Below are 18348 nucleotides of genomic sequence, written 5' to 3'. Positions count from 1 at the left end.
CCTTCACAGGTCGGCGGGGCCACAAGCTGCTCCCCAGTTAGTTGGAGCCTCCCAACCGAGAACAGCCCGAGCGCCCTCCCGACCTCCACCCGGGCATGAACGACTCCCCGCCCCCCATCCGCCTGCCAATCCGCCGCGCGCCTCCGGCACCTGAGCCGCCACCTCCCGACCCCGCGACCGCGGGCACAGCCCGCAGCCACGGGAGCACGTCCTTCCGGAGCTCGAAGTCGGTCACCAGACGGAGCGCCATCGCCCGGACGCGGCCACCAGGCGGCTGAGAGGCCCCGCGCCTTGGGCATTCCCAGCCCTCTGTCGACACCCCGGCCCTCTCTGCCCCTCTCCGCCCCGCGCCCGCCCGCTCCTTCCTCCCTCCCGCCTCTCCGGGGCGGCCGCCGCAGCCCGCAGCTTTCGGTTCTGCTACGTCCCGGCCTGAAGCTGGAGCACCGCCTCCTCCCGGCCGGTGCCCGCGCTCGCCCTCTTCCCTAGCCCGAGGCCCTCAGCAGCACCTGAGCAGCGCTCAGGGCACTACCGGGCTGGGTGGGAGGAGGTGCGGACCCAGGCCCGGAGCACTCAGCCTGCACCTTCAGGCCGGAGAACAGCGGGGCGGGAGCATTGGGGCTCTTTTAGGGCCTTGACGATGTGGCTAGACCAAGTTTTGAACTTTTGCTGCACGTTGATGTGGAAACTAGATTTCTTTATCTCCAGGCGATTCCATTGTGCGGAGAAGTTTGAAACCATTTGGCAAGAGGAAGCTCGGTCACCTGGGAGGTGCAATGTCACCGCGGTGGCAGAGGAGAGCAGCGTCTGGAGCCTCTTGGACCCAGCTTCTGGGGGGTGGTGCTCTATTAGCGTTTAGGTAGTAAGTAGCAGCTGGGCACGTGGGAAGGTGATTCTGCTCCTACAGAGTCAATAGAAAGGTTAATCTGCTTAACACGAGCAGGCCTCTTTGCCTGTTCCTTCCCTACCCTGGTTCCAGGAAGCAGAATTGTCTAAGATTCCCTCTGGAGATTTGTCTTTAAAAGGTGCTTTCATTCTTCCAGGGAACATCTGGAAGAAAACTATCCCAAAACAATGTAGTTGGGCACATCTGGGGAGTGCCTCCTCTCATACTCTTCCCTCTCCCTGCAAATATGTCTGGTGTTTTCATAACCGCCCTCACCCCTTGCTATCTCTTCATAAGCACACATCATTGATACGCTTATTGGTCGCTCTGCCTTTGGCACCAGCAGATCCAATCCTGACCATCAATGACAGGATATTTTACTCTTCTAAAACTGAACTACGCTCATGTCTCTCTGCAGAAGACCTGGAGTGACAGCTTGCTGCCCCAGAATAAAGTGACTACTATTGTTTTTTCTCTTTGGAGAATTATTTTACTTAACTTTATTTTTTTTATTTATTTTAATTTGACCAAAGAGAGAAAGTGAGAAAGCAAGCCACCAGGTCTGGGACTCAAACCACAGTCAGCCATGTGGGAGTCCAGCACCCTTAACCACCACACCCTACCGACCCCAAAAGTGACTACTCTTTATCTGACCCATTAAGGCTTTCACCTACACCTTTCCACTACTCACTACCACACAGACAGGAAAATCCTTGGCCCTGTAAAGTGCATGAAGATGTAAGAGGAATGCCTGACAAAGCTGCTAATATCAGGTCAAATGAAGCTTCTTGCCTTTGCCATATAAAAAATTCTTCACTTATTCTTTTTTTTTTTTTCCTGCCAGAGGATGCATGCATTGGCCAGAGTGAACTCCCCAAATGGTGGGACCAGCTGTTGGCGTGATGGCTATGTCGCTGGATTCCCATGTAGTCGACTGCGATTCGCGTGTTGGACCTGGTTACTCACGCCGGGCACGTGTGTGTGCGTGCTCAAGATCCAGAGAGGAGAATGGAGGAGAAGGGATTGCGGCGTGGCCATCCCCCCTGGGGGGTGATTTCTAGCTTTCTGTCTCTCTGTCTCTCTGTGTCTGGCAAGTGCACACGCCCTATGGCAAAAACCTCTCCAAAAAAAAAAAAAAAAGAACTCCCCAAATGGGTGTGGTCATATCTCATCAAACCTTTTTCCTCCATTTCTCCATAACATCAGGACTTGGGGCATGCAGGCACATATGCCTGGCATGTTTTTCAACACAATAACCAGATTGGGACTCCAAACACAGTCATTTGGGATCCAACTCACTGTGCACAATGCTTAACACTGCACTGCTGGGCTGGACCTTCACGTGCCTTTTTAAAATTCACTAAGTTTCCTTCATTTTTGTTTTGCAATTAACTTCTCTTTTTGCCAAACAGCACTGTTTGTTTTAGATGCAGTCTTGCTCTGGGGTCCCAAGTAGCTGGGACCACACTTTCATTCTACCAACCCCAGCTTCTAATATGGGAACAAACCTGGATCTCCCTCTGAGGCCTGAGCCCACTGAATAGCAGCATGAACCAGTAGCGGGGCCTACACTTCTAAAGAAATAAGTAATCAATGTGGTCATCTTTATTACTCCCCCAAATCCATTTATGCCCAGTCAGATGGTAACAGTTCCTCTTACCAGTGTTAAATTTAAAAATGGGCACAAGTGGAGCTGGCAGGTAGCATGGTGGTTAAGGCATTGGACTCCCACATGGTCGATAGCAATTCAAGTCCTGGACCTGGTGGCCTGCTTTCTCTCTTTCCTTTTTACTCTCTCTCTCTCTCTCTGATCAAATTTAAAAATATGAAGAAAAAATGGAATTGAATAAATGAATAGTCTTTACAAAGGAAAGAATAGGCCCATGCATCAGTTAGAATGAGGTTCACAAGAAGTTAATGAAAACAAAAATGAACAGTAAGTCAAGCACAGATCTGCAGGTAGGCAGTCCAAAGCACATACATGGGGCAGGTCCCTGAAATCGTCAGGGACCAGGCTCCTTTCAGCTGTTTGTTCCACCAGACCTCAAGTGCACCCTTGTACTTATGGTCCCAGAGGACCAGGAAAGCTTCAGCCACCATGTTAGCCTTCCAGGCGTCATAATGGAGGAAGAGATAAAAGGGATTACTATCCCTCTCTTAAGGATATACCCACAAGGTCTACACATTTCTACTTAAATTTTATTGACCAGAATGTAGTCGTATGGCCATATATCTCTTCTGGGGAGGTCAGTGATATGCCCAGGAAAAAAATCAGTGCAATATTACTAAAAAGGCAAGAAAGAATAGGGATATTCAGAAGCAACTAGAGATCCCTGTCATACTCTGAAACCCAATGGATAGGAAAACCTCTGAGTCAGCAGGTGGCATGATGGTTAAGGCGCTGGATTTCCCACAAGGCAGACCACAGTTAGAGTCCTGGATCTGGAGCTTGAAAATCATGCTGGGTACAGGTGTGTGCCAGGAGAATAGAAAAAGGATTGTGGTATGGCCATCCCCCTGGGGGATGATTTCTCACTTTCCCCCTCACTTTCTCTCACTGTCTCTCTCCAGCAAGTGCATGAGCTCTGTGGCAAACAAACAAACAAAACCTCTGCTGTGGTGTTTCTGGGAAAGATTTCTGTATTCCTGAAAAAGGAGACATGGGAAAAGACAATCCCTTTCTGCCTTTAGATCTGTTGAGGTCTGGCTATGATTCATGGAACTCCAACTGTCTTCAGACTAGACTTCATTACCAGATTGAAGACAGACTCAACTGAGGGAGTAAAGAGGAGCCCTGTTAAATCATTTTCAGAACCAGCCTTGTTGCTGACCTTTTTTGATACTAGAGATATCAAATTTCCCTATTATTTAAACAATATTAAGTCAGACTTTTATTTTACTTGCAACTAAGATCTCAAATTTTTTACAGAATTTTTTTCAACTTTCTTTTTTTTCCACACAAAAGCCTGTATTTGAATGTTTATAGCAGCATTATTCATAATAGCCAAGAAGTAGAAACAAACCAAATGTCCATCAATGAATGAATAAATAAAATGTCATAGCTGCATGTAATAAAAAATTATTGAGCCATAAAAAGGAACGGCATCCTGACACTTGCCGCTACATGGGTAAACCTTGAAAGCATACTTAGGGTAAGAAATCAGATCCCAAAGGACACATGTCATGTAAATCCATGTATGTGTTATGTGAAGTGGAAATTGCCAGAATAGGGAAGTCCATCGTGACAGGAAGTGAGTATGTAGCTGTATGTACCTGTTAGGGCTGGAGAGAAGAGGGGTAAGGTGCTGCCATTGGGTAAGCGTTTCTCTTTGAGGGTGGAAATTTTTCTTTCAGGTTCTTTTTTTTTAATTTATTATCATCATAATCTTGTTTATATTACATTTAATTGCATATATCTTTACAGTGTATTACATTGCTTTTTCAAAAGGGATTGCCATGCATGTCAGTCAATACAGAGACATTAAAACACCCACTTCATCATTCAATATGTTTTCATTGTTTTTTCCAATCATTATTATTATATTCCAATTATTTTTTAAACAGTCGATCACTATTTCTCATTTTTCTTGTAAAAAGACTTTACCCATCATGAAATATTTCTCAGACCAAACCAGTTGATAATACTATACACATCATCATCAACAGGTAATAAGCCCTATCTGTGTCCCACTAATGTCATGTTTCTCTATTTGTTCTCTTGCTATCTTTCTCTATCCTCTTCTCTTCACACCCCCTCCATTCCATACTGTCTTATTCTTGTTAAGTACTTTCACTGCTTTTATGTCCTCCAATATTTTGCTCTCTACCATAGAGCGTGGATAGTCAGTATATATTGAGTGGATACATACAATATCTTTCTTTCATAGCCTGGCTTACTTCACTCAGCAATAGATCCTCCATATCTGACCACTTTCTATCAAATGCCAGGGTCTTGTTATTTTTTTATGGCTGAGTAGTATTCCATAGAGTATATATGCCACACTTTTCGAATCCATTCATCAGTTTGGTGGACACTTAGGTTGGTTCCATGTCTTGGCAATTGTGAATAATGCTGCAATAAACATGGATGTGCAAGCACTTTTCTGACTGAGCGTTCTCCTGTCTTTTGGGTAAATACCCAGAAGTGGGATTGCTGGATCAAATGGTAGTTCTATTTGTAGATCTTTGAGGAACCTCCATATTGTTCTCCACAGTGGTTGAACTAGTTTACATTCCCACCAACAGTGTAGGAGGGTTCCCTTTTCACCACATCCCCGCCAACACTTATCACTTTTTATATTCTTAATCTTTGCCATTCTGACAGGGGTTAGGTGGTATCTCATTGTGGTTTTTATCTGCATCTCCCTTATGATGAGGGATGTTGAGCATTTCCTCATATGCTTTTTGGCTGTTCGTATGTCTTCCTTAGAGAGACTTTTGTTCAGCTCACTTTCCCATCTTTTAATCGGGTTAATCATTTTTTTTCGCATAAGGCACTTGAGTTCCCTATGTATTCTCGTTATCAGTCCCTTGTCTGAGGCATATTTAACAAAAATATTTTCCCATTCTGAGGGTTGTCGGTTCACACTTGTTACTGTGTCCTTTGCTGTGCAGAAACTTCTTAGTCTAATATAGTCCCACTTGTCTATTTTAGGGATTATTGCCTGTGCTTTGGGAGTCTTATTTAAGAAGTCTTTGCCTACTCCAATGTCTCCCAGAGTTTCCCCAGCATTTTCCACAAGTAGTTTTATTGTCTGAGGTCTTAGGTTCAGATCTTTGATCCATTTTGAGTTGACTGTTGTTAATGGTGAAAGATGGGGGTTCAGTTTCATCTTTCTGCAGGTGGATACCCAGTTTTTCCAGCACCATTTACTAAAGAGGTTTTCCTTTTCCCAATGGATTGACTGATATCCTTTGTCAAAGATCAGTTGGCTATAAGCTTTGGGAGTTATTTCTGGGGTCTCTATTCTCTTCCATTGGTCCACATGTCTGTTTTTATGCCAATACCATGCTGTTTTGATGACCACAGCTTTATAGTATATCTTGGGATCAGGGAGTGATATGCCTCCTACTCCATTCTTCTTACGCAGGATTGCTTTTGCAATACGAGGTCTTTTATGGTTCCAGACAAATTCTATAATTGTCTTTTCTAGATCTCTGAAGAATATCTCTGGTATTTTGATTGGAATTGCATTAAACATGTAGATTAATTTGGGTAGAATTGCCATTTTGATTATGTTAATTCTACCAATCCAGGAGCATGGGATGTCCTTCCACTTTTTTATGTCACTTTCAATGTCTTTTTTAAGATTCTCGTAGTTTTCTTTATAAAGGTCTTTGACTTTCTTAGTTAGGTTTATCCCTAGATATCTTATACATCTTGTGGCTACGGTGAAAGGGATTCCTTTCTTCAGCTCTGCTTCATTCAACTTGTTGTTCATAAATAGAAATGCTATAGATTTTTGGATATTGATTTTGTATCCTGCCACCTTACTGTATTCACTTATTACTTCAAGCAGTTTTTTCATGGATACCTTTGGGTCTTCTAAGTATACCATCATGTCATCTGCAAATAAAGATATTTTCAACTCTTCTTTGCCTATTCGAATGCCTTTAATACTGTTCTCTTCTCTGATTGCAATAGCTAAGACTTCCAGTACTATATTAAAGAGCAGTGGAGAAAGTGGGCAGCCTTGCCTAGTACCTGTTTTCAGAGGAAAAGCTTTCAGCTTTTCCCCATTCAGTATAATATTAGCTGTAGGTTTTTCATAGATTGCTTTTATTGTGTTCAGAAATGACCCTTCTATACCAATCTTACTGAGAGTCTTAATCATAAAAGGATGTTGTATTTTATCAAACGCTTTCTCCGCATCAATTGAGATGATCATATGGTTTTTATCTTTCTTTCTGTTAATGTGGTGTATTACATTTATGGTCTTGCGTATATTGAACCACCCTTGCATCCCTGGTATAAAGCCTACCTGGTCGTGATGAATGATCTTTGTTATATGTTGTTGGATACGATTTGCGAGTATCTTGTTGAGAATTTTCGCATCTATATTCATCAATGATATTGGTCTGTAGTTTTCCTTTTTTGTCATATCCTTATCTGTTTTGGGGATGAGGATGATGGAGGCTTCATAAAATGAATTTGGAAGGTTTCCTTCCTTTTGAATCTTTAGAAATAATTTTAGTAAGATAGGGGTTAATTCTTCCTTGAAAGTTTTGTAGAATTCACAAGTGAAGCCATCTGGGCCTGGGCTTTTCTTTGTTGGGAGATTATTAATTACTGATTCAATCTCCTGGCTTGTTATAGGTCTATTCAGATTCTCTATGTCTTCCTGATCCAATCTTGGTAGTTTATATGCATCCAGGAATTTGTCCATCTCCTCCAGGTTATCTTGTTTGTTGGCGTAAAGTCGCTCATAGTATCCTCTAATGATATTATGTATTTCTGCTATGTCCGTGGTAATATTGCCTGTTTCATCACATATTTGATTAATCTGGTTTCTTTCTTTCTTCTTCTTGATCAGTCTAGCCAATGGAGTATCAATCTTGTTGATCTTTTCAAAGAACCAGCTTTTGCTTTCATTTATTTTCTGTATGGTTCGTTTATTTTCTATTTCATTTATTTCTGCTCGAACCTTTATTATTTCTTTTCGCCTGGCATTTTGGGGGTTCGTTTGTTGTTGTTTTTCCAGTTCTCTGAGGCATGATGATAAGTTATCTACTTGCCATCTTTCCATCCTTTTCTTATGTGCACTAATTGCTATGAATTTCCCTCTTATGACTGCTTTTGCTGTGTCCCATAGGTTCTGGACACTTGTGTCCTCATTATCATTTGTTTCCATAAATTTGTTTATTTCAGCCTTAATTTCTTCAGTAGTGAAGAAGTCATTCAGAAGTAGGTTGTTCAGTTTCCATGTGTTCGTGTGTTTTCGGGGTTGTTTCTTGAAATTAATCTTGAGTTTAATTCCATCATGGTCAGAGAAGATGCTGGGTACAGTTTCTATGCCTTTGAATCTGTAAAGGCTTGATTTGTGTCCTAATATATGATCTATCTTTGAAAAGGTTCCATGTCGGGGTGAGAAAAATGTATATGTTGTGGATGTAGGGTGGAAAGTTCTATAGATATCTGTCAAGCCCATTCCATTTATAGTATCATTTAAGTCCTGTATCTCTCTATTTATTTTCTGTCTAGAAGATCTGTCTATAGGAGATAACGGGGTGTTGAGATCTCCAACAATTATAGTATTTTTCCCTATGTCTCCTTTTAGCTCCAGCAGTCTTTCCTTCACATATTTAGGCGCACCTGAGTTGGGTGCGTAGATATTTATAAGGGTTATATCTTCTTGCTGGATTACCCCATCTACTATTATATAATGCCCTTCTTTGTCTCTTCTTACAGTCTTTGTTTTAAAATCTATTTTGTCTGAGATCAATATCGCTACTCCAGCCTTTTTCTGATTTCCATTTGCATGGAATATCTTTTTCCAGCCCTTGACTTTTAGTCTATGTATATCTTTATCCATAAAGTGAGTTTCTTGTAGGCAACAGATAGAGGGTTTCTGTTTTCTTATCCATTCAGCTAGTCTATGTCTCTTAACTGGGGAATTTAATCCATTGACATTCAATGTAATTATCGATATTTCCATACCTGATCCTATCATTAAGTGAGCCATTTTCTTAGTTGTTTTTTGTTCTCGTATAACTGTCTCTGATTTTTTAGTTTTCCTGGTATAGTACTCCCTTCAAAACCTCTTGAAGAGCTGGTCTGGTGTTGGTAAATTCCTTCAAATTTTGTTTATTTGAGAATGTTTTTATCTTTTTTTCCCATATAAAAGATAATTTTGCCGGGTATAGTATTCTTGGTTGAAATTGTTTTTCACTCAACACTTTGACTATGCTTCCCCATTCTTTCCTTAGAATGTTTTTATCTTTTTTTCCCATATGAAAGATAATCTTGCTAGGTATAGTATTCTTGATTGAAATTGTTTTTCATTCACTACTTTGACTATATTTTCCCATTCTTTCCTTGCCTGCATTGTTTCCGCCAAGAAATCTGAGGTTAGCCTAATGGAGTGACCTTTGAAAGTAACTTGACGTTTCCCTCTTGCCAATTTTAGTACCTTGTCTTTGTCTGTTGTTTTTGCCAGTCTGGCTATGATGTGCCTTGGAGAGGATCTTCTTGGGTTCATTCTACCCAGGGTCCTATGTATTTCTTGGGTCAGGATATTTGAATGCCTTTCTAGGTATGGGAAGTTTTCTTCCAGGATTTCATGGAATAAATTATCTAGGCCCTTATTATTTTCTTCCTCTTCTGGGATACCATTTATCCAGATGTTGGGGCACTTGATGGTATACAGTACTACTCATATATTATCCTCATTTTTCATGGTTATTTTCTCAATCTTCTTGATACTTTTTTCTAGGTCAGATGTTTTGTCTTCTATATTAGAGATTTGATCTTCTGCCTGATCTAAACTACTTTTAATACTTTCAAGGGAGGTTTTGATGTCCTGTATCACATTCTTCAACCCTAAAAGTTCCATCTGGTTCTTGTTTAAGGTATCCATTTCTTCTTTCAAGTCATGAAAGGACTTCCTCATCTCCTGGAGCTCCTTGTCTCTTTTCTCTTCCATCTCAGTTAGTTTGGTCACTACAAATATTCTGAATTCCTTATCAGACATGTCCATGATGTCCATTGTATTGACCATGGGTGATGTAGGCTTGATGATTTCCCTTGGGGGAGAGGCCTTTTGTTGGTTGCTCATACTTCTTGAGCCTCTGCAATTGTTCCTAGTCATCAGGTAATCTATATGCTGCTTCCTAACTTATCTAAGGTATCTCTGAGTGTTAAAAGTTGTACAGGATTAGAAAATCAATGATTTCTCTTATGGTTGGCCTACCTATTGCTCACCATTACCAAGAACTGTTGCCACTAGTCCTGGGTGGCCCAAAGACCTCCCTGTCTCTAAGGAGTGGTGAGCCTCCAACTGACCTAATAAGCAACACCTCAAGAGCAAAGAGAAACAAAAAGAAAAAGCAAAAACAAAACAAAACTAAAAATTGCGGTGTGCAACATGCACCGCACGCCATTCAAAACACTAAAATTCAGAGTCCAAAGGCAAGTGGGGAAGAGCCAGAGGATGAGCAACGGGTCCCGGGCTGACAGGCCTGCAGTCGCAGGCTGCCTGGTGTCTGGAACTGCTGACTGGCTAGATCCGGTTTGCAAGTGGGGTGGGGTGGGGGGTGAGTTCGTCTTAAAGTCCCACACAACCAACCTGAGGTCCAGAGAAGAGTAGGGGCAGGGATGCGTGAAGGTCCCCGGCTGATGGGCCTGCAGCCGCAGGCCACCTGGTGTCTGCGGAAACTTTTCCAACTTTCTGTAGGGCATGTGTGCTCACCAGAAAGATACAGTGTGAGAGAGAAAGAGAAACTGAAAAAGCAAGCGACCAGATCTGGAACTCAAAGCAGTCTGCCATGCAGGAGTCCAGCACCTTAACTCATGCCACCTGCTGCCCCCAAGAGTTTCGATTTTAAGAGAAGATCATTTCGGGACCAGCAGTTGGCGAAATGGCTATGTCACTGGACTCCCATGTAGTCGACTGAGTTTGAGTCCCGGACCCCATGGCTTAAACTCACACCAGGCACGTGTGCATGCGTGCCCAAAATCCCAAGAGGAGAATGGAGGAGAAGAGATTGCGGCATGGCCATCCTCCCTGGGAAGTGATTTCTCTCTTTCTGTCTCTCTGTGTCTCTCTGTCTTTCTGGTGAGCGCATGCACCCTATAGCAACAACCTCTCCAAAAGAGAGAGAGAGAGAGAGAGAGGATCATTTCAAAATTCTGGTCATAGACCAAAGAGCATTGTGACCTTAAGATTTTGTTTGAGCGTTCATTAGGGTATATTGTTCTATGTTTTTGTTTTATTTGTATTAGTAGAGAATAAAATAATGTTAAGGGGTACAAGAAGTTCAGATAAGCAAAAAGAATGAGTTCCAGAGCCCTGATAATCTAAGAATGGCTGGATCATATCACAACCAAAACTCACATTATCAGCTGACTTTTCAGTTACAGGAGCCAATAAATTCTCTTTGTTTCATAAGTCCGTTTTAATTGTTTTTACTGTTGTTTATATTAAAGCACCCTGTATCAGGGATTCTCAAGCATTAATGAACATGCAAATCAGGTGACAATCTTGTTAAAATGTAGATTCAGATTCAGCAAAAGCTGTGGTGGAACAGAAATACCTACATTTTTAACAAGATCCCAAATGATGCTGTTGGTCCACAGCTGGTACTTTAAATAGCAATGTTCTGCTACTTAATGCAAGGATTTTCCATCTCTATGTTGCTGCCTTACTCTCCACCATAGAAAGGGCCAGGAGAGGGTGGGTTTAGATGGACAAGCTTTGGAATTACCTCAGAGCTAAAGGTCTAGGTCCAGAGAAAAGTCTAAAATGGGAATAAGTTCTGGGTCAAAGGTGACATGGTGGATAAGATGCTGGACTACCACATGGTTAAATGACCACAGTTCTAGTCCTGGATCAGGTAAGACCAGGAGACTTGCTTTCTCATGTTCTGTCTCTCTCTGGTGAGTGCACATGTCCTATAACAAATTTAAAAAATACTAGTAATGAATAAAATTAAATAAATAATTTTTTTTTTTTAAATGGGGATAACCACCAATGTCAAGCTTGAAACAGGCCATAGGCCATGAGTTTCAGTGCAGACCACAGAGAATCAGGACTAAAGAGAACAGAAATTAGGAAAAAGAAAAGATCTTTGACCAGGGTTAAGTAGAGCCTAGGGAAAGTTTAAAGTGTTGACACCAGAGGAGAGATGTAAGCACGAAGCAAGAAAAGAAGTGAAGCAATGCAGTAAACAAGAATCTGCAAGTTACCCAAAGGAAGTTTGAGAAGCAGTGATCTATTGATAGTACCTTATGCTTTAAAAAAGATTGTTTCTGGGACCAGCAGATGATGTAATAGTAGTTGGCTACATCCCACCAAGTCAACCACGATTCGAGTCTTGGAACGGGCGTCCTAAAACTCACGATGGGCACATGTGCATTGTGCGTACCCAAAATCCCAAGAGGAGAAGGGGCTGTGGCATGGCCATCCACCCTGGGGGGGTGATTCCTTGCTTTCTCTGTCTCTGTCTCTCTGGCGAGTGTACAAGCTGTACAACAAAAATCTCTCTTTCTCTCAAAAAAAAGACTGTTTCCTTTCTTTCTCTGTTTGTGGTGCATACACTGAGTTATAAGGAAGTTTAATTTGGTGCAGAGCACAGACCTCACTCCAAGATGCAGGATTTAAGGGGGAAAAGAAGTATAAGAGTTCTCTGAAGTAGACATACTCTGTGCACAAAACAACACAGTGATACTAATAAAATACACTGGCATCCCAAATCATTTTCACTTGTGTTTAAGCTTTTCAGAGTTTTACTTAATATGACTTTAGAAATAATATTAGAGCTGTACAGCAGGTGGGAAAAGACATAACCTTTTTAGATTTTTTTTTTTTGCCATTGGGCGCATGCACTTGCCAGACAGAGAGAGACACAGAGACAGAAAGCGAGAAATCACCCCCCAGGGGGGATGGCCATGCCGCAATCCCTTCTCCTCCATTCTCCTCTTGGGATCTTGGGCATGCATGCACACACGCCCGGCGTGAGTTTAAGCCACCGGGTCCAGGACTTGAACTGCAGTCGACTACGTGGGAGTCCAGCGACACAGTCATTATGCTAACTGCTGGTCCCTCTAAAAAAATTTTTTTAAATACATAGGACGTTCAAGGTGGATAATCTATATGTTCCTAAATCATCAGTTTCAAGTGTTTGGCAGCCATTTCATAGTTTTTAATTCTGTCCTAAAATGAAAATAAGATACATTGACAGTCTACATATTTTCTTCATCAGTCTTATTTGGATATGGTTTAAAATAAAAGATCTAGTTCTATTTCTTACCACTTACAAATGGAATTCCAAGAACATTCCCAACTATTAGTAATAAAAGGAGGAAAAAGCTCTGGAGAATAGAACAGTGTAAAGTTTGGTTTGTTTGTTTGTTTTGTAATAACCTCATTTATTTCTTCCATGAACTATTGAGACAGAGAAAGAGAACAGCATTTCCAACAGAGACCCAATGCCATAGTCCACCTTCATCCCTCAGCCAGTCCCAGGTCATGGGTACATATTACCCCATGTACATGAAGGTACTCCATATACATGTCACCCTATGTACTCAAGCAGGTCTCCAGACTTGAACCAAGAACTTTTTCACATGGGGATTGCCTCATAGAAGGTTTGTCCTGTTTTTACTAATGCACCACCATCTGGTCCCATGGGGTTTTTATAAACTTTAGGTACATGTTAACTTTTTTATTTTCAAAACTAGCTTAATTTTTAAAAATTTATCTTCTTTCTGGTTTTCGCTATAAAGTTAGCTATAAAATTATTATTGGGGCTTTAATGAATCATCTTTCTAACATGTTATGGCAATTTTTGTCTTGTGTAATTACACAAATGGATACATGCTAAGGGACATCATATATTGTCTTCATATGTTTTCTTGGAAAGCCGAGACTTACTCTAGCAGTAATTGACAAAGTCACTATTTAAATCTGCTTACTTATCATTTATAGGAAGTTAGAAGGAAAGCACTCTCCCTGCAATGTGTTGAAAAGAAAATTGACACAGATTCTTTAAGAAACTCTTCTAAAGAATGATAGCCCTGTGGGAAGAAGATAAAGGATTGCCATTTAACAAGATGTAAAGATAATAATTTGAAAATAAAGGAACTATGCCTGGTTTAATCCACATTCAGAAAGTTTACTAAACATTCTGACAGCAAGAATGCCTCACCAAGCTCAGCCTGGTGACACAGTTATTAGTAAACTGAACAGCAGTGCTGGAAGCCATGTGGCTCACTGCAAGTTTGGTTCCCTGGGTCATTCTGAAAACACTGTACATGCCCAGTATTCTGACTGGCTGAAGAGCTGCAGAAAGGGAGTTGCAGTGTGATATGACTCTGTCAAGGGTGCTCTTCTCCTCTGTCTCTTCCTCTCTCCTGGTCTCCATTATGAATAAAATAAACTTTTTTTTTTTGGAGAGAATTTTGCTATAGGGCGCGTGTGCTCGCCAGACAGACAGAGAGAGACATAGAGACAGAAAGTGAGAAATCACCCCCCCAGGAGGGATGGTCACGCCGCAATCCCTTCTCCTCCATTCTCCTCTCTGGATCTTGGGCATGCACACACACGTGCCCAGCGTGAGTTTTAAGCCACCGGGTCCGGGACACGAACCGCGGTTGACTACGTCGGAGTCCAGTGACATAGCCATTACGCTAACTGCTGGTTCCCAAATAAACTTTTTTTTTTAAAAAAAAGGATACTTAACTAAGTTCATTTTTTCTTAATGAGGGAGAGAAGTATTTTTGAAATACCATGTTGCAGTTCTCCTGCCCTAGTCTCTCAGTTAGCTCAGACCACATGCACACACACTGTGCCTGGCCTGTTTAGTTTGGGCCAAAAAGGGAACCCAGGACTCCTAGGTGGTCTTAGTCTATGCAGCATCATGCTACTTTTTTTGTGCCACCAGTGGCTGGACCCTAGTCCCTTTCAGTTGTTGAGTAGCCATGTGGAATTGCTGTATGTCAAATAGCAAGAAAAATGGAATGTACAAAATATGAAGAGATCATCTGAAAAATACATAAACATGGGAAAATGTTTTGCCATCTGTGATAATTAATTTCATAGGGTAAATGAATACATGGGTTTTAGTATCATTTGTAATGACCAAAGAAAAAAGGATTTCATATTCAGTCAGAAAACACTCCATTTTGGGGGCCAGGTGGTGGTGCAGCACTTAAATGTGATGTGCAAGGCAATTCCTGGTTAAGAGTCCTCCGCCATCCCCATCCATGTGCAAACCCCTCCTCCCACTGAGTACACTGAACACACACTCCCCCATGATCAAAAGCAAGACTAGAGATGGATCAGGGTTTCGGGACCCTGTTGAAGGTGCTGTGTCTCTCTTTCTTCTCCATGGGAGAAATAAATAAACTTTTGTTAAAAAAAAAAAAAAAAAAGAAAGAAAGAAAGAAAAGAAAACACTTTAAGTGACTTCCTAAACTCTTCTCTTTGTAAAAATAATTATTTAATTTTATTATTATTATTATTATTTGTTATAGTGCACATGCACTCACCAGAGAGAGACGGAGAGAGAGAGAAAGTGAGAAAATAAGCCACCAAGTCCAAATCGCAGCCATGTGGGAGTCCAGAGCATTAACTACCATGCCACCTGCTGGCCCCCTTAGATTCTTCTCTTATTAAAACTATATCACTTTTCAAACAATGTGCTTACTCATGATTTACACATAAATATTCTTCTTCCTCCTTCTCCTTTCTCCTTTACACCCTTTATTCCCTCTCCTTCCCCCTTAGTTCTCTTTTCCATGTTCTTTCTAAATAAGTCCATCCTAACACCATAAGGTGAGGCAAAGATAGGTTAGCATGTATACAAATAGGGTTTAAAGCAGGGTGTTAGCCAAAATACGAGTATCAGAGTTGAAATGGGGGTGAAGAGGGTATATGTGTGGGAGTGGTTGCTCAGCATGAGATGTCAGAATCCAAGTAGGGAGGAGGGCATTCATGTTGGGGTGTGGGTGCATGGGAAGTGATTGCCTAGATTTCAGGAGACTGTGTGAGAGCATCTGCACAGGGATGGGAGTGGCAGCTGAGATGGGAGATTAGCCACTTATGTGAGGCTTCATTGGTTAAGTAAATATGTCAAGAATGTGTGAGCCAATGTTCTTACTGGCAGGAGTCACCAAAAAAAGGATTAAAAATATTGAAATAAACCCTGAAGTATTGGGTTGAAATTGTGGGTATATGTGCATAAACTAATAATTCTCAAAAGATTATGATAGATAATAATGATAGAGATGTGAGTGTAATATAAAAGTGTGTATATACAAATTAAATACATATATTCTTTCTCTAAATTGTCAGAGCGCATATGTGTATACCAGAGACAGAGAGAGAGAGACATAAAGAAAGATGGAGAGAGGCAAAGGGAGAAAGCACCCAAAAATGGGACATGGTCATGCTGCAATCTCTTCTGCTCCATTTCTCCCTCTGCTGGGATTTTGGGCACTTATGCATAAGTGAGTTTTTCACACTGCTGGGAATAGGACTTGAACTATGGTCAACTATGTGGGATCCGGCTCCCTTAACTACTAGGCTATAGAGCTGGCCCCATATATATATTCACTAGCTGTGTGTTCTGAGCATCTGGAAGCACCAGCACCCCCTATATCAAATAACACACCTGGTCCCCAAAATAGAATAAGATAAGCCTAAAATACCTCAATAGTATTGGAAAGCAAGAACATGCTCAAAGAGGGATGAGCACATTGTCAGAAAGACAGGGCAGTGTGAAAGTGCTCCCAACTGGCCAGATCTGGGACAATTTGAGCATCAGAATAAATAATGACAATAATAATAATAATAATAGTAATAGTAATAATAATAAACAGGAAACCATCCATAGGGATATAGTTACATATATACATATATATTATATATTAAAATATATAATACACATATATTAAAAATACATATAAACATTGAAAGTTGAAGAAACAGGATCTCTAGGTAGTTCTAAGTGCCACCCTGAAAAGTTCTTATTTAGCCTGGTATCCACCACCTTAATCAAGTGAACATCATCAGTAATGAGACAAATAGAAATCATCAGATATAATAATTTCCAGAGATGAATAATCTAAAGCATGAGCAAAGAGCAGGCAAACCCAAATGAAGAACAAACTACAAAATAACTAAACTATAATCTTTGAAAGTGTCATGGTCATGGAAATCACTGAGAGGCTGAGGAACTATTGCAGATATAAAAAGACTAAAGAGACCTGACAGCTAAATGTGTCATGTAATCCTGACACAGTTTCTTTCTTTTCTTTTCTCTTTGTTTTTTTTTGGGGGGGGGCAGGGGGAGGGAGAGTTTTGCTACAGGGCACATGCATGGACAGAGAAATACAGAGAGATAGAAAGCAAGAAATCACCTCCAGGAGGGATGACCACACCACAATCCCTTCTCCATTCTGCTCTTAGGATTTTGGGCACACACGCACACACATCTGGCATGAGTTTCAAGCCACCAGGTCAAGGACTTGAGCTGCAGTCAACCACATGCGAGTCCAGCGCCTTAACCACCATGCCACCCACTACCCCCAGGATTTAAAAATAAAATTCATTCTTGGGTCAAAGGAATAAGAATGAATGGGTCTAAAGATTAGATGGTAGTAATGAATTCAGGTTGACTTTCTGATTTTGAAGTTTCTATTGTGATTATATAAGAGAATGTTCTTGTATATAAAACGTACATGGTAAAATATTTGAAGATTATGGGACATTATATCAGCCATTCTTAAATAATTCAGGAAAAATCATTATTTATACTGCACTCCAACTTGCCTGTAAGTTTGTAATTGTTTCAAAATTTTAGAAAAAAAATGTAAAAATATGTCTATTATCAGAATACTGGTGTTTAAGAAGCTTCATAACTTTTTTTGTCCACATAAACTATCATCTCTCATCTAAGAGCGAACTTTAGTGACATGATTGGGTTTGGGTAAAACACTGAATTACAAAAAAAAAAAAAGCAAGATCAAATTAGTGGCATGGGTGGTTTTGGTAAAACACTAAATAATAAAAAGCTGCAAGATTAAGTCAGATTCCATTTCCCTTCTCTATGGCAAACTCCTAAAATTACTGTATTTATTAACCTTGTGTTCTAGGAGGTTAATTCTCCAAAACTGAATGAATATAAGCCAGAGTAAAAATAACAGGAAAAGCATGATGTAAATTTTTAATTTTACCTCTTAAGAGACTTATCTTTTATTCTTAATAGGAAACTTCCATTCACTATCCTCTGCAAAATAAAAAGAAAAAATTAGTGAAATTAAGCGTTTCTTTTCGAAGCAATCATATGACTTTATTTCACAGGAAAATTGATGACAAGGAATAAATAATATCTATTGCCTAAACATTTTCATTAAAAATGTACACACTGACTCCATGAACTCCTTTGTGAATTTCACAAACAGCACTTAGCCATTAAAAACAACAACAACAACAACAACAACAAAAAACCAGATACTTGGTGTGTAGCAGATTTTTAATGTCCAACTGCCATGTGTTCTGCATAGATTTTTTTTTTCTTCAAAATTTCTAAACACAGTGGAAGCCACCAGAGAGTATATCTGAAGCAATTCATTAAAATCTTGGCAGCCAGGCCCCCAGCTCCTGCTTTCCCTGAAAGCCGCCTTTACTGAAGCTGAACCTCTCCCAGCAGCTCCTTCCACAGAAGACCTTTTGTCATCACCTCTAGAGGAGTGATTCCTGGAGGAACTGAGTCAGGGGATTGAGGGTCTTGAGTACACAAACACT

General features: G+C 40.8%; 1 protein-coding gene across 1 annotated transcript in view; it reads right to left on the bottom strand.

Annotated features, from left to right (window-relative positions):
• Nucleotides 1–366, bottom strand: part of GSAP (gamma-secretase activating protein) — a 111855-nt gene extending 111489 nt beyond the window's left edge. Inside the window, 1 exon segment of the mRNA XM_027773350.1 lies at nt 151–366. Within this exon segment, the coding sequence (XP_027629151.1) occupies nt 151–250 (100 nt within the window). The 5' untranslated portion in view covers nt 251–366.
• Between the last annotated feature and the right edge of the window lie 17982 nt (nt 367–18348).

Source organism: Tupaia chinensis, unplaced genomic scaffold (genome assembly GCF_000334495.1).
Source record: "Tupaia chinensis unplaced genomic scaffold, TupChi_1.0 Scaffold000044_1, whole genome shotgun sequence".
Lineage (NCBI taxonomy): Eukaryota > Metazoa > Chordata > Mammalia > Scandentia > Tupaiidae > Tupaia > Tupaia belangeri.
This window is presented reverse-complemented; position numbering and strand designations above follow the sequence as displayed.